Below are 25,018 nucleotides of genomic sequence, written 5' to 3'. Positions count from 1 at the left end.
GTAGGTATATTATAATCTGGATTTTACTTAAGAAAATGAGATCTAATTCATAGACACAGAAAGTAGAATGGTGGTTATGGGGGCTATGAGGAAGAGGAAATGAGCTGTTATTTTATGGGTATAGAGTTTTACTTTTGCCAGGTGAAAAAGTTTTGGACCTTCACTGCACAGCAATGTGAATATACTTAAAATTACGGATTGTGCACTTTAAAAAATTGTTAAAATAATAATCATGGCTACAATTAATTTTTTTTTTTAACAGTCCTTTTTACTCTTTTTAAGATTTCTTTCTTTATTTTATACAAGCACTGGATACAGTCAGAAGCACGGGAGGGTGAGAGAATTCACCAGAGCCAGAGCAGGGAGCAAAATAGGCAGAAGGACCGAAGTACACTGCTGAGGGGAGCAGTGGGCGGCAGGAGAGGTCTGCGTGCCAAGTGGGACCCTCCTCTGGTGGCCGGGGAGCAGCTGGGGATTGAACCTGCCCTGCAGGGGCTGCCGGGCAGCTTCGCAACCCAGTGCTCAACCGCTGTGCCACCGGGGGCCCCTACAATTAAATTCTTATTAAAATATATAAATTAAACAAATTAACATCTTCCATACCTTAAATTTATAGTGCTGTTTGTTAAATACATTTCAATTTAAAAAATGGTTAGAATGGTAAAAAAAAAAAATCAGACATCTGTTATCAAGCTGACATGGGGAATTTATTTGGTAGAAAAGCAACATCTATAGAATGCCACAGACAGTCTTAGTATGTTTAAAGTACTACATATAAAAATGACAACTGATCATAGTGACAACACTGAAGCACTGAAAGATAGCAGAGTACTTTCTGAATGCATGAAATGAAATTATACTCAGTATGGTTTTTAATGTTATTATCTCTCTCCAAATTCTAATATGCTAACGTTTGATAAACTAGATAACCAGAATCTCTAATCATAGAACTTCTGGTGATACAGAACTTCTGGCAATACATAAACTTACTCATACTCATCTGGTGTTTATCTCCACACAAATATTTTAAAATTGCAAATTCTTGGTCAAATGATATATTGCTTGAATTCATTAAATAGAGACTTATCTATTATACAAAGTTAAATGTACAACTAAATTAGTAAAAAGTGCTTGCTGTGGTTTTTCAGGGACATTAATAGTCTGACAAAAATGTTTATGAATGATCTCTATACTAATATTGCCTTTTCTTTCATTAAAATCTAATTTTCCCCTAAATTTAACCAGTTTTGTGATTTTTTATAATATGAAATCTATGCCTTCTCTGTTCTTATCGAGTCTTCTTTTTTTTCTCATTCATTAGATTAAATTCAGTGTAAGTTTTATTGGTATCTTTCGCTTCATGCATATTCTTACTCCTAAGCACCAGCAGCTCTTCAGAGGCCTAAAATCCAGCATGGGAATTGCTGTATTACATTAGTTCTAAAAAGCATTAAAGACTTTTCCTGAAATATACAGAACATATCATGCCAAATCTCTTGTTTATACGATAAACTGATTATATTGGTAAATTGCACATATAGCTTATATTCCCAAAATAGAATAACTTAAATATTAAAACGTACCTTTGTTACCACCATATCTGAACTTATAAGCATAACAAATGGCAATATTCAATACAAAAAAATCACAAAATTCACTAACCTTAAATGCTGCATATCACAGCATAGAAACTCTCATCTCCCTATGACCTATTCAAACTATAGACAGCAATGTTTCAAGCACTCTAGCAGCTACACCCTAATTAGAAATTTATACGAAACACAATTCTATGTTCAAATATGGAAATAAGCAACATAATTCCAAAACCCAAAAGTATCCCAGCATTCTGTAAAAAAAAATATCCCCAGCGGCTACATCCATGGTCACTAGCATCATTGTGCAGCATCTCAGGTACCTTGAAGAAAAAAAAATAATCTTTAAGTTTTTAGGACCACAGATTAATTTTTAGGAGAATTTGCAGTATAGCATATTAGCTTTACATAGTTCGATATGAATCACTTCCTTAAAATACAACATACTAATTGACAAAACACATACATACTAATTGACTCTAGCCAATCATGCCATACGGCATTTCCTAGCAGGTTAGTTAATAATGTTTGTTCATGGTTTGCTCAGTTAGCCAAGATTTATATTGGGCAGTTTGTTCACTGTAAAATAGAGAGTTATATTGACTGCCCTGCTTCAGGTTACTGCCTGCATCTGAACTGAATATAACATGAGGTTTATCTGAACCTTATACTATATATAATATAATCTTAGCGAAAACACTGACTGGACTTGTTATATGGACTTTGGTGACAAAAAGATCTGACTCCTTTGTCTATTAATAGGAAACCTAAGTGTTATGAAATATACATAGTATGCCAACAATATGTGGCATGTATAAGGTTTTACAAATCTAGATAATTTAAAGCCTCATAACTGAGATACTACTCTCAAAAATACATCAGAAGGGGCATTTTTGTGTACCCGAATACACACTAGGCAGGATAAAGATGTACTTATAATCAGTAATTCCAAATAATAAATGCTCAAGGATGTGTATTTTTACATGCTACCTAGTTAAGTACAGAATTACTTGTTATCACCACCACATTTAAGCTAGACTTAAAAAAGATTAGTTGCACTGAATATTTCTCAATTTTATAGTTAGCCAATACTGTAATTTGATTTCTTTAAAAATAACTTACCATATCAACCAGAGCAACATACATGAACAAGCCAGCGGTAAGTGCAAAAATCCACATAGAAACATTTTCAGCATAATGGCCAATGAAGATTCCTGTTGCCATTCCAAGATATGCTAACATGGCTGACAAAGCATTATAAAGAACAGCCTGCTTAACAGTCATGCCAGCTTTTAGTAAAACAGCAAAGTCACCTTTAATAGAAAACAAAAAAGGAGAGGAAGTGATTGAAAAATCATTTTAATATACATATCTGAGTGAATTCCCAAAAAGTTGTCCAATTTATTTCAAGGGAAAAAAGGTAAAATTACCAGTTGCTCAGGGCTAACAGGGAAAATCACCACACAACTCTATAAGTGAACATATCATTTATCCAAAGTTTTTCTTAAGGTTTCCACTTTGTCATTGAATGACAAACATCATGAACCTACTGCTGTGCTCTTGCAATGTCTTGAAGGAGATTGTAAATGGCCACAAAGGAGGAAGAAGATGGTAGAGAACACACATGAAATGTGAGGCAAGTAATAAAGACAATATAGAGTTAAGAGTTAAAGAGCGTAGGAGAAAAATCTAGACTAAGATGGAATAGCTAAAAGAGACTTAAAGGAACATGAAGGCTCTAGAACATGGAACACAAACCATATGTTGAGGATTTAAGATTGAGGCAGTTGGGAAGCCTTCTGAAAAGCAGAACACAAGTCAAGGAAAGAAAGTGAAAATGACAGCATGGGTATATACGAAAAAGTGTCTATGAAAGATAAACAAAGACATAAACAGGGGTACTCAACAGCACTTGGAAAGCTTAAAGATTTGGTGACAGAGAAAAACAATACTCAAAATACAATTTATTAACTTCCTTTTTCTTTTGCTCCAGTGAGATTATCTTTGCCAATTTGGTATTGGAAGATGATGCCTTTATTTGAGTGGCCTTATTCATGTTGCGTGTATGAAGATAAGGGCTACTGATGTCACCAGCACATTGGGATAGGAAGAAATATGGTAGCGGGTGATGGGGCCCAGGTAACTCTTTGGCAAACCCACAGGTAATTGTGGATTAGTGTCAGAATTCTGACTGGGAGCAAACTTGTGTACAGTAAGAAAACAAATGCTAGCTGGGTTAGCAAGCTTAAGAAGGTGTGAAAGTCATGAGGAAGTTTGCTGGAACTACCATTAACAAAAGCCAGTGACACCAGGACACTTCACCCTCTTGGATATAATATTTATATGGTTCTCTTACCTAATTCATGAGGCAACTCGTGACAAAACACAGCAACAGAAGTACTTAAACCACTTGATAAGCCTTCAGTAAAAGCAGCACCTGTGTAAAATCATTCAGAGAAAATTTGGCTATATTATTTTGTGAGTATGCTTTCTAAATCTTACCAGTATATAAAATGAAGTAAAAGACATAAACTACATTCTGCTTGTGACTACAGAGCACTTTCTCCACTCCACTCTGTGTCTTCTTTATAAGCAATCTCAGATTATATTCAATTAGGTTTTTTTTTTGTGGGACCCTCGCCGGTGGCCGGGGAATGAACTGGCACTGCAGAGGCTGCAGGCAGCCTCGCAGCCCAGCACTCAACCGCTGTGCCACCAGGGGAGGCCCTTCTATTAGGTTTTAACTTCTCAAATGAACACATCAGTTTTGATTGAAAAGGGAAGGTTCTACTATGCCTTAGAAAGATAAGTGATTGTCAAAAAGACCATCCCTTTTGTTATTGAAACAAAAAAAATCAAATATTTGGGAATAAATCTAACAAAAGAGGTAAAGGACCTATACAAAGAAAACTATAAAACACTGTTAAAAGAAATAGAAGAAGACACAAAGAAATGGAGAGACATCCCCTGCTCATGGATTGGAAGAATAAACATTATTAAAATGGCCATCCTACCAAAAGCAATATACAGATTCAATGCTATTCCAATCAAAATTTCAATGTCATTCTTCAAAGAAATAGAACAATTATTGATGAAATTCATATGGAATCACCAAAAACCCCGAATAGCCAAAGCTCTCCTGAAAAAAAAAGAAGGGAATGGAGGCATCAGACTCCCAGACTTCAAACTATACTACAAAGCCATAATCATCAAAACTGCATGGTATTGGAACAAGAACAGACATACAGACCAATGGAATCGAATAGAAAATCCAGAAATAAACCCACAGATTTATGGTCAACTAATCTTTGACAAAGGAGCAAAGAATATGCATTGGAGCAAAGAAAGTTTGTTCAATAAATGGTGCTGGGAAAACTGGGTCGCTACATGCAAAAGAATGAAGCTTGACCACCACCTCACACCATACACAAAAATCAACTCAAAATGGATTAAAGAACTAGACATAAGACCTGAAACCATAAAATATATAGAAGGAAATATAGGCGAAACACTACGTGATTTGCACATCAAAGACATCTTTACAGACACATCACCCAAAGCAGTGATAGTGAAGGCAAAGATAAACAGCTGGGACTACATCAAATTAAAGAGCTTTTGCACAGCAAAAGAGACAATAACAAAAACAAAGAGAAACCCACCAACTGGGAGAACATTTTTGCACCCAACACTAATGATAAAGGACTGATCACAAAAATCTGCAAAGAGCTGATGAGACTCAACAACAACAAAGAAAATAATCCAGTCAAAAAATGGGCAGAAGAGCTTAAAAGAAACTTCTCTGAAGAGGAAATGCAAATGGCCAACAGGCATATGAAAAAATGTTCAACATCACTTGTCATCAGGGAAATGCAAATCAAAACTACCATGAGATACCATCTTACACCAGTGAGAATGGCACATATTAAAAAAACTAGCAACAACAAATGTTGGCGAGGGTGTGGAGAAAAAGGAACTCTTCTGCACTGTTGGTGGGAGTGCAAACTGGTCCAACCACTGTGGAAAGCTGTATGGAGATTTCTGGACCTACTAAACATAGAGCTTCCATATGATCCAGCAATTCCACTCCTAGGTATTTACCCAAAGGACACAGAAACATCAATTCCAAAGAACACCTGCACCCCTATGTTTATAGCAGCACTATTTACAATAGCTAAGCTTTGGAAACAACCCAAATGCCCAAAAATAGATGACTGGATCAAGAAGATGTGGTACATATATACCATGGAATATTACTCAGCATTCAAAAAAGATAAACACATGCAATTTGCAGCAACATGGATGGCGCTGGAAGGGATCATGCTCAGCGAAATAAGCCAAAAAGAAAAAGAAAAATACCGGATGGTCTCACTCATAGCAGGAATCTAGAAAACTTAAATAAGGGACCAGGAAAATGAATAACTACAAGAAAGTGAAAATCAAAATCAACAAAAAACTATGAACCAGAGACACTTTTAGGGGGGCGGGGGTGGGAGGGGAGGGATTGGGGTCAGAATGGGGGGCTGCAATTGTATGGGGAATATAACAATAAAATTTATTAAAAAAAAAAAAAATAAAAAAAAAAAAAAAAATAAAAAAAAAAAAAAAAAAGAAAGATAAGTGATTGGACCTCCCCTGGTGGCGCAGCGGTTGAGCACTGGGCTGCAAAGCTGCCTGCAGCCTCTGCAGGGCCGGTTCAATCCCCGGCTCCCGGTGAGAGTCCCACATGGCACGCAGACCTCTCCTGCAGTGCCCACTGCTCCCCTCAGCAGTGTATTTCATCAGTCTGCCTGCTCTGTTCCCCGCTCTGGCTCTGGTGAATTCTCTCACCCTCCCGTGCTTCTGACTGTACCCAGTGCTTGTATAAATAAATAAATCTTTAAAAAAAAAAAAGGTGATCTTCTACAAACCTAAGAAGTTACTGCTACTACACAAAGCACTTATTTAAACATATGAACTGATTTAAAAGGTTTAGAAAAAAATTAGCACTCAAGTTAGTACACTGGCTTCAGAGAAATTCTCTATACAATTAGATTTGTTTACATGCATTCCTTTGCCATTTCATGAGGAGAGTCTAAGACAAATGGCCTCCTGCATCTTAAAAGGTAACACATTATACAGCTGATCACTCATAAACTATGAACATTTGTACATCTTCCTTGTCCCTACTGTTCCCGCATATAAAGGAGGAAGAGACCACCTGGACTTGTCTCAACTAGTCTATAAAACAGCACTGCCTCCTTAGGTGGCTTTCTCTTGTCAGGCTTGTACTGCCTCATTTGTAATTATGTCCATAGTTCCTTCCAGCATTGCTATTAAACTTTGTAGTATTCTATTGCCTCTCAATTGTGGCATTAAAATTTAATGCCTTTAGGGGCCTCCCCAGTGGCGCAGCGGTTGAGCTCTGGGTTGCGAAGCTGCCTGCGGCCTCTGCAGTGCCGGTTCGATCCCCAGCTGCTACCCGGCCACCGAAGGAGGGTCCCACACGGTGCGCAGACCTCTCCTGCCGCCTGCTGCTCCCCTCAGCAGTGTGCTTCGGTCCTTCTGCCTGCTCTGCTCCCTGTTCTGGCTCTGGTGAATTCTCTCGCCCTCCTACGCTTCTGACTGTACCCAGTGCTTGTATAATAAATAAATAAAATATATCTTTAAAAAAAATTTAATGCCTTTAATACCTTAGAAATAGACTGATAACTGAACCTGTAGATACTAAAGATTTTTTTTTTTAAAGATTTATTTATTTATTTATTTATATAAGCACTGGGTATAATCAAAAGCGTGGGAGGGTGAGAGAATTCACCAGAGACAGAGTCGGGAACCGAACAGGCAGACTGACAAAATGCACTGCTGAGGGGAACAGCGGGCATGGCAGGAGAGGTCTGTGCGCCATGTGGGACCCTTGCTGGCGGCCGGGGATAGAATTGGCATTGCAGAGGATGTGGGCATCTTCACAGCCCAGCGCTCAACCGCTGCGCCACCAGGGGAGGCCCAGATACTAAAGATGCTATTGCACAAAGGAAGATGACAGAAAAAGTCCTTTTATCATAATAAATATGGTTTATATTGTTGGTAAGGGAACTTAATTGTGTGGGGGGGCACCTCACACATGTTCCATACTTATTAAAGCCTGATCTTCATGATCTTGAAAATTAAGACAACTTCGCTAGTTAACAATTTAGGTAATGGGTGAGACACAGTCCCTTGCAGTTAATCTTTTTTTTTTTTGGATAAGGTTTTCATTTCCTGGAGCTTTTTTTTTTTTTTTAAATAAAGATTTACTTATTTATACAAGAGCTGGGATACAGGCCAGAGGTGCAGGAGGGGATGAGAGGATTCACCAGAGACAGAGTGAGGAGTAGAAGAGGTGGACGGACTGAAAGCACTGCTGAGGGGGAGCAGTGGGTGAGACAGGAAAGGTCTGCTGCACCATGTGGGTATCTCCCTGGCCAGCCAGGAATCGAATCCACACTGCAGAGGCTGTGGAGAGCTTCACAGTGCTGCGCTCAACCCGCAGCACCTGAGTTGCTGGCCACCAGGGAGGCCTCCTGGCATTTATTTATTTATTTTAAAGATTTATTTATTTATGCATACAAGAGCTGGGGTACAGGCCAGAGATGTGGGGATCCACCAGAGACAGAGTGGGGAACAGAACAGGCAGCTGACTGAAATACTCTGCTGAGGGGAGAGTGGGCAAGACAGGAGAGGTCTGCTGCGCCATGTGGGTTGCTCCCTGGCCGGCTGGGGATCGAACTTGTGCTGCTGAGGCTTGCTTCATAATGTAGTGCTTAACCCCTTGCGCCACCAGGGAGGTCCCCCCCAGCATTTAATCTTATGTAACTTTTATCAGAACTTAATTATCAATATAGCCAAAGAAATAACATTTTCATAACCTTAGACGTTAATAGCCTTATCCAAAAAAACCCTATTCTTTTTTTTTTTTAAAATTCTTTTTTTTTTTTTTTTTTTTTTTTTTATAGAGGCATGCTTTATTTATTTGTTTGCTGGTTTGTTTGTTTGTTTTGTTTATACATGCACTGGGTACAGTCAGAAGCGCGGGAGGGTGAGAGAATTCACCAGAGCCAGAGCGGGGAGCAGAGCAGGCAGAAGGACCGAAGTACACTGCTGAGGGGAGCAGCGGGCGGCAGGAGAGGTCTGCACGCCATGTGGGACCCTCCTCTGGTGGCCGGGGAGCAGCCGGGGATCGAACCGGCGCCGCAGAGGCCGCGGGCAGCTTCGCAACCCAGCGCTCAACCGTTGCGCCACCGGGGAGGCCCAAAAAAAACCCTATTCTTTGTTAAAACTGGACTGGAAGTTTAATGTGACATTTTCAGGTCAACAAACAAGAAGCAAATATGTGGATGTTTACCAATTGCTAGGCCATCACTGAAATTGTGCAGGCCATCGCCCATTATCACCATCCAGGCCAACGTAGCAATGCCAGCATCTTTTAGCTCCTCCCGAGAGTAGCGCTGACTGTGACTATGGGGGTGGTGGTTTTGGTGATGGTGGTGATGGAGAATATGATGGTAGTCATGGTGGTGGTGAATGAGATCGTCTGACTGGCCAAGTGTATCATGGAAATGTGAATGGCATTTATTCTTGCACCCTCTGGGTACATATTCATTGTAGACTTCTTGTGGATGAGCATGAGCTATCATAACCTCTTCTTCTTCCAAGATTGCTGGCTGTTGAGAATCAAAGTGGGAGGGCTCTTGTGACTCTGATCGCAAATAGCCTTCTTGTCCTAGGTATAAATGAAAGGACATTGGAAAGTAAGTCAGAGGCCTTGCTAATGTGCTGGGACATATTTTAAAGAGTCCTACCAACAAAGTCAATAAGAGATCTTAAAGCATGGTAATTCTCTCACATATACCTGCAGAATTAAACAGTACTGCACTGTTGTTGAAAAATATGTCCTAAGTAATTTTAGAAATTAAATGGTTTCCCATATTAAGAATGGATTTTATTTTATTTATTTTTAAAGATTTATTTATTTATTTATACAAGCTTTGGGTACAGTCAGAAGCGTGGGAGGGTGAGAGAATTCACCAGAGCCAGAGCAGGGAACAGAACAGGCAGACTGATGAAGAAGTACGTTGCTGAGGGGAGCAGCAGGCGGCAGGAGAGGTCTGCGCGCCATGTGGGACCCTTGCCCGGTGCCCGGGGATCGAACCGGCACTGCTGAGGCTGCGGGCAGCTTTGTAGCCCAGCGCTCAACCGCTGTGCCACCGGGGAGGCCCAAGAATGGATTTTAAATGTTAACCTTTACTAAGCATCTCTCAGATCTTCCCTTGATTTCTTCTGTCTCTCTACATTATGAGGGATGACTTTTTCCCCTGATTATAAAGAAACAGATATTTCATTTAGAAAATGTCTTTGAGATATTTAAAGTAGCTTAGAAATTTTTAAAATAAAGAGAGAAATTTGGAAGTAAAAAGATGTGTATCTGATTTTGTTTTTTTGGGGGGGGGGATATTACAGGAAAAACAGAAGAAACGGAACTACCATCATCATCAAATCACTACCACTTATTGTCCATAAAAAGAAAAGTAAAACAATAAGGTTTTGTTTCTTCTTTGTCATCTACACTGGTATCAACTTTCCTGGGAACATTTCTGACACTGTGTTCCAGTTCCAGATTAGTTATTTTCCCCTCATTGTTACATATTTCACTGGAGTCCACACAAAGATTGAAGAGAGAACACATGCAGGAAGTGAACAAAAACACTGCACTTGCTCATGTTAAAAAACAAAGGTGGACAAGAAACTTTACAAACAGGTAGTAATAATAATAGTTTTTCTTCTTCAGTCAGCAACTATCTACTGAGCACCTACTCTAGGCCAGGAATGCTGGTGGACATGGGAGACAAAATGGGGCAAGACAAAGTCTCTGCCTTCAAGAAGCTTATATTCTTATGGAAAACAGTCATTTAACAAACAGCTGTGTATAACTAAGATGTCTGAGGCACTGGAAAGCATGATAAAAAAATAGAAAAGGGCAATATGAAAGAGTGACTGGGAGACCTCTGTATCTGGCTGATTAAGGAAGTCCTCAGAGGAGGAGGTAACTGAGCTGAGACCTGAACAATAGGAGGAATTTATGTGAAGATCTGGGAGAAGAGTATTCCAAGCAGAAGAAACAGGCAGTGCAAGGCTCCGAGACAGACCTGGTATGCATACAGGATAAAAAGGAGGCCAGTAAGGCTGAGAGGAGAGGGCAATAAAGGACCCTGAAGGTCATGGTGAGGAGTTTGGTTTAAAATTTTAATCTTAACTGAGTCTGTATAACAAGAAAAATGCCAAGCTAAAAAAAAAAAAGGTCTCCAGGCAGACCATTTTTAGGAATGTTACAGGAAAAATCATAACTTTATAGTGGAGAAAGGGTAAACACAATCTTAGCGAAGTTATCAAAATTACCAACACCCATATGCAACAAGCGTTGTCATGTCAGCGGCATACCTTGTCACTGAAAAGGATATAATGCTACTGACTTTGTGGCATTCCTTCCAAAACTGATCAATCTAATTATGAGAAAACATTACACAAATCCCGAATGAGGAGAACTAGATCCAGCATTTGATGATGAATTACGATGGACCAATATTTTCTTTTTGGGGATAAGAGGGAGTGTAAAGATATTATTAAGACAATTGGAAAAACATGAAAAAGGTCTACAGATTAGATAACGGCATTGTTATCAATGTTCATTTCCTGATTTTGACAACTGACCTGTGGTTATGTAAAAGAATGTTTGTTTGCTTTTTTTTTTTTAGAGGAAGCATACACTGAAGCATTTAAGGGTAAAGCAACAGCATGTCTGGGCATTTGTTAAAGCTGGCAGAATTTAGGGTACATGTGCAAGTTGCTTTTTTTGGCACCAAAGATGACAGGTCTGGCAGCTTTAAGCCGTGCACTGTCTGAGTCACTGAAGCTGCCGTGGAAGCCTGCTGTGGCCTGCCTGGAGCCCAAGCAGGCATGCAATGAGTGTATCATCTAGGAAGGAGAAGAGCATTGTGGACGCCTAACTGAGACCCCCAAGGAGTGCGCGAAAGTCCTAGGATTTAAGGTATGAAATGGTGGTCTGTTCTGTAAAAAAAGATTTAATAATTGAATTTTGACAAAAATTGTAATTTTTTAAAAAAAAGGAAAACAAAAAGAAGCATCATGTATGCAACTCTCAAATGGTTTAGAAAACAAAGTGTGTGTATGTGTGTACAAAGAGAGAGAAAATAATAAATAAGTAGCAGAATACCTGGGAATTATAGGAAAGGAACACAACAGTTTTTTGTATTATTGTTGAAACTTTTCTAGAAGTGTACATTTACCTCAAAATAAAAAAATTATAGAAAAGCCATTTTATAGAAAAAACAATTATAGAAAAAACATTTTAACAAAAAATTATAGAAAGTATATAAAATAATCAATTCACTGGCAATTAAAAAAAGTACGAGGGACATTAAAAAAAAAAAAGAGGGGGTATTACTACGTCTCTACCAAATAGTCCAAACTGCCTGCAAATCACAGAACAATGAACTTTCTCCAGACCTCCAAATCACTCAGAAGGACTTACGATCATCTGCTTCCACTTTCTCCTCATTTGTTGAAAGTTGCGATTCATATTTGGACAATTGCTTCTTTATTTCCACATCATCATCATTTTCAGGTTTTTTCTGATTCTAACACAGCAAGGGAAAGTAATACTTTGAAACAGTTGATTTGCTTATGTATCAGTTTTAAATAACTAAAAAATTTCCCAGAGGACAATAAGAACAAAAGTCACCTAAGGGTACAGGACTAGTAGCATGTCTTAGGCATAGTAACTATTCAGAAAGGTGAAGAGTTAATGCCTCAGAAATATGAAATGGTGCAAAATCACAATTCACCCTTCTGAATGTTCCCTCAGTCATACTCTACCTGGCCTTAACAAGCAGCAGAGATCCCCTGGGAGCTGGTTAGAAATTCACAATTTCAGGCCACACCCCAGACTTCCTAATGAATCAGAATGTGACTATTAACTAGATTTCCAGGTGATTCATTCATATAGTAAAAGTGAGCTCTGCCTCAGGTTATCAAGTCAGAACCAGCTAGATGCATTCTTACAAATATTTAGTGATCAATTAATTGTTTGTTTTTTTCTCTGCCTGTTTTGGACAGTGAGACCCCATATTTACTATATATTTTATAGCTTCAAGCTATTCTGTGATACAGATAAGTATTTATTAAAACTAAGATACTAAGATAGCTTCCCTGTAATAAAACAACATTAATGTTTTCTCTTTTTAAATAAATCCCCATTTATCAGATTTTTTTAATCACCTGAATATTAGCTTGAGATGTGGTCCCTATCTCTGAATCTAAGAATAAAGGTCACTACTTGAACAATAGGGCCTGTGTATTATTTACTTACATAGAAGATAATATTCGAAATGATGAAAATTGTCACACAAACCTCAGATTTCTTATTTTTAGTACCTTTTAGTACCTTTTTTATGACTTCACAATTACCACCATACACAACATCCTGAGATTTCATTCTAACTCTAAAAGCATATAAAATATCTGTGCATACTTAGGTTTTACGAGTTTTTAAAGGTGAGCACAAGGACAATCTTTATATATATTTTTTTTTTTTATAGAGGCATGTTTATTTATTTATTTGCTTGTTTGTTTGTTTGTTTGTTTATACATGCACTGGGTACAGTCAGAAGCGTGGGAGGGTGAGAGAATTCACCAGAGCCAGAGCGGGGAGCAGAGCAGGCAGAAGGACCGAAGTACACTGCTGAGGGGAGCAGCGGGCGGCAGGAGAGGTCTGCGCGCCACGTGGGACCCTCCTCCAGTGGCCGGGGAGCAGCCGGGGATCGAACCAGCGCCACAGAGGCTGCGTGCAGCTTTGCAACCCAGCGCTCAACCACTGCGCCACCGGGGAGGCCCACAAGGACAATCTTTAAATCCATCTGCGAGCATAATGTTTCAAAGAGAAAGTATTTACATATTTGTGAAAATAAATTAATTCAGGTTATTATGAATCACTCGTTTTGCTTCATTATCTTGTTGGGCAATCTCTCTAGAATGCATAGTTTTTAACCAATTGTTTTGTCCCATAAGTGTCAGGGATCTATAAAGTTGCTTATGCTAAGTGTTGGTAACAGAACATAAAGCAAATATATACAAGGTCTCTTTTCTTATGGAGTTTATTGTCCACAAGGAGGGAGAATTCACACAGATGATTATACAATTATTTGACTGCAATTTTTGATACATTTTACAAAGGATAAATACAGAGTGCTATCAAAGTATGTAACAGTAAGACCTAACTAAATTTCAGGATAGTTTTCCTTGAGAAAGTAACATTTATACCAAGACAGGGGTTTGAGGAGCAGGAATATACCAGAAAAGCATGAAGGAAGTAGTATTCCAGGCAGGGAGGGAGGACAGCATGTGAGAGGGGGCCCGAAGGCAAGATGGGGTCAGCTCTGTCCTAAACTGAAAGTGTAAGGTGTTTGGAGACTAGTAGTTCAGAGTCAGGATGGTGAGAGATGAGGCTGTACAACTGGAGAGCAGAAAATGCAAACCATTTTAAGAACTGTGGACTTTACCTAAAGGCAATGAGAAGTCACTGAAGGAGGGATTTTATGCAGTGGTGGTGTACAATCTCATCATTTAAATAAGTCACTGCACTGCTCTGTTCTAGAATGGAAGAAAAGAAAATAATGTAGGCAGACCAGGAAGGAGGCAACTGCTGTTTCCCAGGTGTGAGATAAGTATGTTGTAGACTAGAATGACAGCAAAGAAAATAGAGAGCAGCAAAGACTCTAAATATATGTAATAAAACTGGGTTAGATATGAGATTGGAGATGCCATATTGATTCTCAGCTTTCCAGCACAAGCAACTTTCACTGGTGGTTAGAAAGTTTGAAGTTGAACTGATCTATATGTATATATAACTATCTACATCAAATATGAGATGTTACCTTAATTTGAATATAGAGACTTCAGATTGAAGTATATGGCAGATGACCTAAAACTATGATATACACAATCTTTTAGGGGTGCAAGATAGATGTCTTAAGGAAAGTTCTAGGTAAAATGTCCTGATAAGAGCACGAAGAGCTCACAACACTCACTATATAGTGAATAGTACTTTTTTTTTTCTGAAATAACCAAATGAGATTGAAAATTGTTAAGGAACACCAAGACCTGGATGCCCTTTTCAAAATATACAATTCAATATAGTCTAAAAAGGAAGAGAACATGTAATGTTTATAAAAATCCTTTGTCTAGCAATTGTGCCTACTTGCTGCTTAATGTTTCATACACAGCCAACATGTTTATCAATCAACTATTATGTGACAGACACCATTCTAGATGTTGGCGACATAGCAATAAATAAGACAGAGAGGACCTGGCTCTTAAGAGTTTACATGGTAAAAAACCAATCATCTTAAAATAGATTTCAAACTTCTTTGATTACAATCCATAGTAATATATGTAATATGTATGGGGCCATGTATGTAATATACCATAGCATTACTGTTGAGAACACTGGTCATGGCAAGATTGACTTCACAACTTACAAATGAGTTATAACCTAGAGTTGAGAAAACTCTAGATAAGAGTTTGTATTAGATAAGAGAACTTACCTCTTACCCATCCCATGTTAAAAACTAACAAAAGTTATTTTTAGGTAAAATTTGAAAACTAAATTGAAATTAGAATGTTAAATAATTTATGGCATCTAAAACAGAAATGTATTAAAAAAAACAAAAGACAAACCTCTACCCCTCCCCGCAAGCTGATTTTTTTTTTAAGGTAAAAATAACTGCAGAGAAAATAGAGTAGGATATATCTTAAAACCAGTCTAAGTCAAGCAACTGGGACAATGGGAACACGTCCTATTGAGTTGGGATGACTTCCTGAATTAAGAATGAATAAGTTTTGCCGTACTTCTTTCCTCAAAATTTAGGTCAAGTAAAGAGAAGTTTCAAAATTTGCAATCTGATATTTCAGAGAATATAAAGTCTATAACGGCAGGATGGAGGAGGATATATTTTTGTTCACATGTGCACTTGTTCCCCATGGTGTGACCTTTATGCTTACCAGCAAGAATTAACCATATAAGTTTTCAAATCTCTTCATGCCAGTTATACGTATTATAATTGCACAATTTAATTACATATTGCTCAAACTATGAGAAGCTGGTGAAAACAGTCATTTCTATGAAAACTTAACAAGGGTTTTCAAAGCTTCAAAAGGCAAGTTATTAAAAGAAAAGGTATCAAATTATGTAAGATGATGACTGTATAAAATTTTTAAAATCCAGATTTTACATATAATAGCTTTACAAGCATGTAATCTCTTGCTCAATTTTAAAGAAATTTTTTAGAAGTTGTAGATGAAGCAGCCTGGTTGTAGAAAAAACTAATAGTATAGAACTTCAACTCAAAGAAAATCTTGGTCAATATCAAATAACCAGAATATGTGTACAAATGTTTTAGTTAAATTAAAATGTCCAAGATGTGTTCATGTCAGTTTTAGGAGTCCTCAGTGGGATAATCTTTTGACTGACTTGCCCAGTCACATTAGATAAGAAGCAGATTACCAAGAATTGTCAAGAGGTGGCTTAAAAGAAATTTTTATCAGAAATAATGAACCTACTATTAGGTTTCATACTATTTTCTGGTGTCAATTTGTAAAGGGCAAGTCTGCAAAAGTCAATACCAATAAAAACAAAACAATATTCAGCTACTGGGTAAGTAATTTAACAGTAATAGCTAATCATAACTACCAACAGAGAGTTAGGTCTATGATGCCTCTTTTCATAAAAACCATTTGAAGCATAACTGACATATAAAAAGTTGGATATGTTTAAAATATACGACTCAGTGAGTTTGGTGTGAAACTTTCACCACCATTAAGGTGTAATAATCACAATGCTTCTCATTTTCAAGGCTGTGCTTGTGCCTTATTTGGTCATTAATACAGATGTCTGTCCTTGCCTTTCTTACTCTCTCATGAGTTTGAAGAGACTACTGAAGACAGTTAACTCCAGGATTATCAAAATATAAAATTGCTCTTCATGACAGCAATTGCCTCTTGGAGCAAACAAGTAACTCCTGGGTACTGAACCCCCTCTCCAATGAACATCATATATCCTTGGACAGGTTCTGCTGTCTACCTAATGTCCTACTTTACATAAATGTCTGATGAACAGTAATTGGTATAATTTTTCTTACCTTTTTCTTCTTATCTTTAAACTGCTTGATCAATGTAAGTAGATGTTCAACAAGAAACATGAAGTACAAGCCTCCTAGAGCTGTAAGACCCTTCCATGTAGAATCAAAATAGGTGCTTTCTTCTATGTTTTGAGATGACAGATGACTGAAAAGTGGCCCTCTCTTCATTTCTATTGCTGGTTCTTCATGGCTATGACTATGGTGATGACTTGCATGAGACTAAAGGTAAAACAATATATTTTTAATACATTTATTAGTTTCACATGTCAGAAAAAGTGGCTAAGATAATAAAGTTCAAATTTGAAATCATTCTGAGTCAAGCAATTAATGGGATATTTTGAGAGCTGAGGGGAAGCTTAGGACATTAAAAATAAAACGACTAACAAACAGCTAGTTCTCTAGAGCTTAATGTATTAAGAGTAATCTGTTTAATGTAAAGACAGATACATTCCCCAATGACCCTCATATTTTGTAAGTAGTGGGTATTTGCAATGTTTTGTAAGTTACCATGGGCACAAATAAGAAGCCTAGAATAGCACAAAGTCTACTGCCTATATGCCCACAGAAAAGCCTACACCATTGTTGTCAGCATAGTTACAAGAAGCCCAGTCTATGTAATGGGCACAGGTGAGGACCTGGGATCTCAGTGTACTGTCCCCACAGCTTACAGCTGAGAGGAGAAACTACCGCTACTGCATGTTAGGGAACAGAGTGTGAAGTATACTAACAGGTGAGATAGGGGTAGGTGGGGGCTGGATGTGTGTTATAGAGTACACTCCATGCATACACTGCTTTGCGCAGCAAGTATTCCTGAACATCTACTGTCTGGAAGCCAGGGAGTTTATGAGAGCAAAGCAGTTTTCTTTCACTACAGAATGGAACATGATGTGCTTTAGGAAGGGACTGATTTCTTTTTCTCACTTATCACAAACTTCAAAAGGAAACTTAAAAAATTAGATACAAATATTTTCTTTTTTCTTTTTAAAGATTTATTTATTTACAGGCCTGGGGTACAGGCCAGAAGTGTGGGAGATGAGAGGATTCACCAGAGACAGAGTGGGGAACAGAATAGACAGATCAGTTAAAATACACTGCTGAGGGGAGCAGTGGTGAGATGGGAGTGGTCTGCCACGCCATATGAGTTATCTCCCTGGCAGGGGATCGAACTCATGCTGCAGTGGCTGTGGATAGCTTCATAGGTTGTATCTTAACCCCTTGCACCGCCAGGGAGGCCCAGATACAAATATTTTGTTTGAGCACCTACCCTAAATATTTAATGGGAATTTTAAGTAAATGTCACCGAACTTATTTAAAAGGTCACTGTGTCATAAATCTCTAAAATAAACACTTAAATGTTTATTAAATCTCTAAAATAAACACATAAATTCAACTCTGAAGAACTGCTAAGGAAAAGCTAAAGAAAGACAAACTTTGTAAATAGAGTCACATTTTTTATTTCTGTGGCAATTACACAGAAATAAAGCAGATAATTCACACTGGTGTAGTATACTGCAGTACTAAAAACTGAGCAAATTTATCTCCTTTTACTAAGTGGGTTCCAAAAAGTTTAATGAATCGGTATTTATTAAACAACATTAAAAAGAACGGCAAAATAAATAAGCAAACAAACGTGTTAAGATCTAGCACAAAAATATAGCTTTCACTTACCAATATAGCTTAAAATTAACTCCTCTGTAGCAAATCTTTAGCCTTCTATACTTATCAATACAAACAATCCTAGTACATACTTCAAAAAAATTTTTTCCCCAAAAAATGTATTTTAGGGCCTCCATGGTGGTGCAAGGGGTTGAGACACAACCTATGAAGCTGTCCGCAGCCACTGCAGCATGAGTTCAATCCCCAGTCAGGGAGATACCTACATGGTGCAGCAGACCTCTCCTGGCTCACCCGCTGCTACCCTTAGCAGCATATTTTAGTAGATCTGCCTGTTCTGCTCCCCGCTCTGTCTCTGGTGAATCCACTCACCCCCCACACCTCTGGCCTGTACCCCAGCTCTTGTATGCATAAATAAATAAATCTTTTAAAAAAAGAATAATAAAACATACTAACAGGGCAATTTACTGTACTTACATGTGGAAGAAGGTGTAAAAAAGCATCACCACTCAACGTTCCAACAGCCAGTGCCACAAGGAAACTTAGGAGAAATTTGAAAAATACTCGATTCATGAGAGGCACTAAGATAACACCCAGCAAAGACAGGAAACTGATGATGGAAATAGCTATAAAGCCACCAACCCAAGCTGTCAAAGAAAACACAGAAGAAAAACCAAACAATTGATAAATTTTAGAAGAGAGACTTTGAAGTAGCACAAAGTAATTTATAAAAGCAGCTAAAGAAATACAAACTCAGTAAAGTGGAAGATGTTAAGAGAAATAAATTACTTCTTTACTATAGTTTTTGAGCAACGTGATTCTACACTACACCAGAGCTCATCCTAGTCTCACTTATTAGTAATAACATAGCAGAATGAGGTTCTTAAATAGCAGAAATAACTTTGTCCTCACTGCCAAACATACAAAAAGGCCAAATTTTGAATGACCCTGACACCTACTGTAGTATGACCTCAGAGAAGTTATAATATAAATTTTATAAATTTAACTTAATTATTTTTTAAGGGTAATGAAGCTAACACGTTTGCTTTTTTCACATTCAAGGTAAAGAAAAATTAAGCGGATATATTTGGAATTATGCTAAAAAATGAATAGGTTACTATACATAGATATAAGGAAAAGGACAACACAAATGTACCTATTGGAAATTATTTTTGCATAAAAAAGGAAATTCTACCTATTTGTAAAGAATAGGTCTTTGGTGGGATTTCAGCTTTCTTTTCACTCGTCGTATGAATCAGACACGATCTAGCATCAATTTGATTGATGATTGCTGGGCAGAGATAGTTGAACTCTATCGCATTCAGTGGAACATGGATGCCCATGCCATGAGATGTAAGCAGCTTTGAGGCATTGAAACACTGAAGAAAAACAAAGCAGTGAAAAATCACAAGGCGTTCCCATTATAGACTCCAAAAAGGCTATGCAATAACATAACACTCTTTCCTTACTGAAGCTACTTAATTAAGTTAAAGCAAATTAAAACCAACTTTTGTTAAAGTACTTTGGAACTTCCCTCAAGCTACCTGGAGATACTATGTCACAAAGGTGGTTTCCCACCACCTCTTCTACCTATTCTTGGGAGAGCGGTTACATCATCAGTCACCGAGGGAAAAAGTCTTAAGTGGAATAAGCTTGAGGGTAAATGGATATTCACAAGCCTGTTAACTCATAGTATAAACCTATTAAGGAAATGAGCTTTAATTTCAAGATGGGGTTCATTAGAGATTGAGAAACATGTTGTTTTAGTACTAACGCTACCCTACCTGGCCTAAACAAGCCCTAGACATGTTACTCTTTCAGCAATCATACTTGCAAAACTTAGCTCAGTTCTCTCTACATAGCTGGCAAAATAATGTTTTGTAAGAGAGAATATGAAATTACGTAGACTACTCATAAAGAGGGCAAGGCTCATGAACAAACTTGTACTGGCAGGTACGTAGTTGTTCCAACAATTAGATGACAAGCTTAGTTTGAAGAGAATTCCTCTGACTAATCTAAGCTCTTCTTCTCTGCAAATTTCTCATCTTTTGTAGTTATTTTAAACTCCCACAATTCCTGGTCAACACCACTCGGAACAAACTTTATCACTGGTATCGCTATGGGGATCACCATTAGTAGGATTATTCCAGAGCTAGTATAAGCCTATGATGGTTTGAAGAAGATACTGAAGTTTGATTCCTAATGTAAACTGAATAATTCCCCATTCTTGAGATCTGTAGTCTGGAAGTCGAGTCTAGAAGTAAAAACATGAACTCAGATTATGGAATAGTTCTAAGTCATACTGACACTTGAGCAATATAGGCTGGGGTCACTTCTGGTAATTAAAAGGATAACTATACTGAAGTATAAATATCATGCTAAATTATTAACAGAATAATATGAACAGATTTTACATTGTATACTTATTCTTTACACCCATAGCTGTGAAGATATCTGTGCACCTGCTGAAATAAAACATAGTGTTACTGAGTTCTGACTCCAAACTGAAGCTATGTAATTCTTTCTGGTAAATGTAGATCCTCAAAACCCCCCAAAACCCTACACAAATTTAGAACCTCACTGCCTTTTCACTTGTCCAGGACGTTGTTTGTGGTAGCTGCTCTGATTTCAATCATCTACAAAGTATTGAGATTCCTTTGCTAAGGAGGTAACACTGATCTATGTGCATATTTCAGTCCTTTCAACCATACATTTCTCTAAAACAGGGATTCTAACGCCTGCTTTTTCAATCTCCCATTTCTCCCTTATTTTAAATAATATTCACCTTTAAAGATTTTCTCCAAAAATAACCTTAATATCTGTTTTCTAGATTTATTTTCCATGTTAGGAAATAATTTTAGTAGGCAGCACAATTCTTATCCAAGAAATATTTCCTAAGTTTTTTATCAAGCACATTTAGAACATGAGTAGGGGCACTTTGAGCCAAGTGTCTTGCTGAGTAGATATTCTGTTTTCAATAATCTCACCATTTTATTTTTACTTTAAACTCCTTAGAGAGAAAGCAATGACAGGACAGATAAGTTGGCATACTGGTTAAACTAATGAACAGCACTCTTCTTACCTCCTGAGTATTTTCATTTGTGTTTCTGGAATACAAAAAGCCTTTTGGGGGTTCATTCATAGATTCATTTGTTTTCTTACTAGCCAGTCGAATCACCCGGTTTTTTTCTGTGATACTGGGGGGAGTAGAACTGCTCACATCTTTGGGAAGTTTTCCAGGTTTTGGAGTTTCAATTGTCTCCAGAAAGTGTGTTCCTTCTGAGACAGCATTATATACAGTTGAGGTCACTTCACTAGCACCAACGCCATCTTTGATTAAAACATTCCTTCTGCCATTGGCATGTTCTGATCGGTGAGATCCTTTCCCCTGACTGTTTCTAGGATCTTTACTGGAACTATCAGAGTCATGATCTGGGCAAACAGCTTTCCGATTATTTTTACTGGAAGTAGCATGATTATGGTGAGAGTGATGTTCATGGTCCGAGTGATGGTCATGGTGTATATGGATTCTTTTAATCTTATCTAGACCTATATTCTGAAGCAATTTTCTGAACCCTTCAACTGACAAGGAATTGTTTTCACCATAGCGATGGAAAAGTTGCTGTAGATGATGTTGCTGTGTGGTATATGCCAAGTCAACATTAATGCTGGAGTCCCAAGTTGTAATAATTTTCTCAGTGGTCTGAGGGAAAGCAGTTCTGGTTCTAGTATTTGTAACTGATAGGGCAAAGGTCAGGATCAAGATGATAGACAAATTTCTCGCCATTGCACCTTCCTGGAGAAAAATAAAAAAAAGAATTGTCTTCACTTCTGAAACAATTTGAATTAAGAAATCACATGCTGAAAACTGATGGCGCATCAAAAAATCAAGGTTTTACAAAGCATCATTTACAGCGCAGCGCTAGCTACTGTGAAAAATTCAGAGAACGGGAGTCTTAGGCTCTACCCTGGTATTGCTAAAATATATGAAACAACTGCAGAACAGTTTGAGACTGTTATTAGCACTGTAAAAGCAATAGCAGTCTGGAGCTTCATGTGGTCACAGTCAAACTGGCATCTTCTTATTGTGTTGAGGCAAAACAAAATAAATCCCTACTCTTTCCCTTATAATTTTATAAAAGAATCTTTCAGTATCAACAAAAGCAGAAATGGCAATCTTAGGATAACTCATTAAATTTTTTTTTTAAAGATTTATTTTATTTATTTATACAAGCACCGGGTACAGTCAGAAGAGTATGAGGGTGAGAGAATTCACTAGAGCCAGAGCGGGAAACAGAACAGGCAGACTGACTATACATTGCTGAGGGGAGCAGCGGGTGAGGCAGGCGAGATCTGCGCACCATGTGGGACCCTCTCCTGGTGGCTGGGGATCGAACTGGTGCTGCAGAGGCTGCAGGCAGCTTCGCAGCCCAGCGCTCAACCGCTGAGCCACCAGGGAGGCCCTCATTAAATTTTTTTTTCTAAAACTACATATAGATAAATTTTAGGCTTCTTTGCCCCAATCCCCTACTTCAAATCCCATTTTCTTGTATATCTCTATTTCTCAAGACATTTTCTCTGCATGTTCAAGTAGGTGTGTACTTTAACCACGCATTATAATTTCTTTCTCTCACTCAACAAATTACATTTTTCCATTTCAGTACATATACATTCATCTCATTCTTTTGAATGACACAGTAATAGTTAAGCAAGTTAAACTTCATAAAAAAATTATAGTTTCTTATGTCGTTATTTTGTTATAAACCAATGAAAACTAGAACATAGACTATTAGTCATTCACACAAAAGGAACAAAAGGCCTGTTCTCCAAAGGGGAGTTAGGGATCGAGTTGAGCCTTGAAAAGCAGAATTCAGTTAAGTACAGGAAGGTAAGGTCCAGGCAAGCATAGAGAATGATACTTCAGGAGCCAGCAGAGGTCAAGCACCATGATGGTGATGAAAATCATCTGCCTCCAGGGAAAAGACACAGAGGTCGGTTTTGGAGGCGAAAGCGCCAAGAGGCAAGAGGCAAGCTAGCTCTATCACTTCCAGCTGTTCTTCCTCGGACCCGTTAAAGTTAGTACTACCTATTTCATAGGGTGACTGAGACTATCACAAAAAAGGAAGTAAGTGAAAGTGCTCCATAAATTGTCATGTGTAGCATAACTGCTGCTTATCATACTGGAACGGTGGAGAATGGAAGTATATAATTTACCACAGTAAAGAATATACACTTAGGTTCTCACTGGTGGTGCATTGGTTGAGCGCTGGGCTGCGAAGCTGCCTGCAGCCTCTGCAGCACCGGTTCGATCCCAGGCCGCCGGGGCGGGTCCCACATGGCGCGCAGACCTTTCCTGCCGCCCGCTGCTCCCCTCAGCAGTGTCCTTCGGTCCTTCTGCCTGCTCTGCTCCCCGCTCTGGCTCTGGTGAATTCTCTCACCCTCCCGCGCTTCTGACTGTACCCAGTGCTTGTATAAATAAATGAAGAAATAATAAATCTAAAAAAAATTATACACTTAATATATAAAAGATTCTTTAAAGAATCTTAGGGACCAGAGCACTGAGAGCTCACGTCAAAGGCAAAAGAAAAACATCATTAAGAAATCATTTGCAGGTAAAGGCAAAGAGCTGGGTGGATGGCTCGGGGGGCAGTTCCCCGCAGCTCCAGGCTTTTCTCCAGGGAGGATGCTTAGGGCGATCTCAGATCCGCGAGCGGATCTCCTTCCCGGCAAGTCCGCGTGTGTTGGAGGAAAAAAGAAAAGCAACACACAAGGGCCTGGAGAGAGGGTGAGTGGAGAAAACAGGAATGAGGGCACAAAACTACTTCTGAAGGTTTTGAATTAATTTCAAAACACGGCAGTACCTTCGACGAGGAGATGAACAGTACAAACCGTTTCCTCAGACTATCCCCCGTGGAAATCCAAAGCCAATCCGTGCAGCCCACACCGAGAACTTCGGCCTCCACGGCCCCCGGGGCTCCTCTCGCCGCCGCCCCTCTCGGAGCCGCGGGGCTCACCTCCCCGCGGCCTCGCCCAGCTGCCGGCCGGGGGCTCGGCGAGGGCCGCGCGTCTCTCTCTGGCGAGACCTCTACAGGGCACCGACAAGCCGCGGTCTCATCGGCCCGCTCTCCCTCGGTGCAGAGGTAGCGCCGCGAACCATGGGGAACGCGCGCCGCGCGCGCCCGGCCCCGGCGAGCAGGAGAACAATCACTGATTAGCGCCGAGCGCGGCGCGCCGCCGGGAGCCACCGCCTCCGCCGGCCATGACTGACGCGCATGCGCAGCGCGGCCCGGAACCCCGTCCTCGGCCGGCGGATCCGGTGTCCGCTTGTTCGCCGGCGCCGCGGCGGGAGGGGGCGGAGGCCCGGGCCCAACAAGCGTGTTCCGAGACCCTTTCCTCGAGGCCCGAGACTCGCTGGGCCAGGCCCTTCGTAGGCCGGCCCTGCCGGCGGGGGGGAGCCGAGCCGTGAGGGACAAGATGTCCCGGATGCCGCCCCAGCACGCGAGTGCGGTCCTGCGGGGGGGTTCTCAGCTACTCCCCCCTGGTCTTCGCTCCTAGGGCGGAGCGCCGGGCCACGGCTCAGGAAAC

General features: G+C 39.3%; 1 protein-coding gene across 3 annotated transcripts; it reads right to left on the bottom strand.

The window, feature by feature from the left end:
• Positions 1–660: 660 nt before the first annotated feature.
• SLC39A6 (solute carrier family 39 member 6) lies at positions 661–24,613 on the bottom strand. Of its 3 annotated transcripts, none has more exons than XM_037508643.2 (10): positions 24,295–24,610; positions 21,516–22,229; positions 19,629–19,812; positions 18,911–19,080; positions 16,820–17,038; positions 12,157–12,262; positions 8,953–9,330; positions 3,949–4,029; positions 2,715–2,905; positions 662–1,915 (listed from the first exon to the last, which is right to left on the bottom strand). In XM_037508643.2, exons 2-10 carry the CDS (start codon positions 22,218–22,220, stop codon positions 1,763–1,765), a joined length of 2,187 nt encoding a protein of 728 aa, XP_037364540.1. In that variant the 5' UTR covers positions 22,221–22,229; positions 24,295–24,610; the 3' UTR covers positions 662–1,762. The 3 variants fall into 3 exon arrangements, with proteins under 3 accessions (XP_054550070.1, XP_037364540.1, XP_054550069.1); XM_054694094.1 differs by having other exon boundaries at positions 24,323–24,610; XM_054694095.1 differs by lacking the exon at positions 8,953–9,330 and having other exon boundaries at positions 661–1,915; positions 24,295–24,613.
• Between the last annotated feature and the right edge of the window lie 405 nt (positions 24,614–25,018).

This window comes from Talpa occidentalis, unplaced genomic scaffold (assembly GCF_014898055.3).
Source record: "Talpa occidentalis isolate TD23 unplaced genomic scaffold, MPIMG_talOcc4v2.1 talOcc4.13, whole genome shotgun sequence".
In the NCBI taxonomy this organism is placed as follows: domain Eukaryota; kingdom Metazoa; phylum Chordata; class Mammalia; order Eulipotyphla; family Talpidae; genus Talpa; species Talpa occidentalis.
The sequence above is the reverse complement of the archived record's forward strand: the minus strand, read 5'-3'. Positions and strand labels throughout refer to the sequence as shown.

Excerpts from the sequence above, each read along its gene's own strand:
- SLC39A6 (XM_037508643.2), bottom strand. The coding sequence starts at position 22,220 with ATGGCGAGAAATTTGTCTATCATCTTGATCCTGACCTTTGCCCTATCA. Across the intron at positions 19,813-21,515 it reads CAAATGAAAATACTCAGGAG|TGTTTCAATGCCTCAAAGCT; the intron begins GTAAGAAGAGTG and ends GTTTTTCTTCAG. Across the intron at positions 1,916-2,714 it reads ATGTTGCTCTGGTTGATATG|GTACCTGAGATGCTGCACAA; the intron begins GTAAGTTATTTT and ends TTTTTCTTCAAG.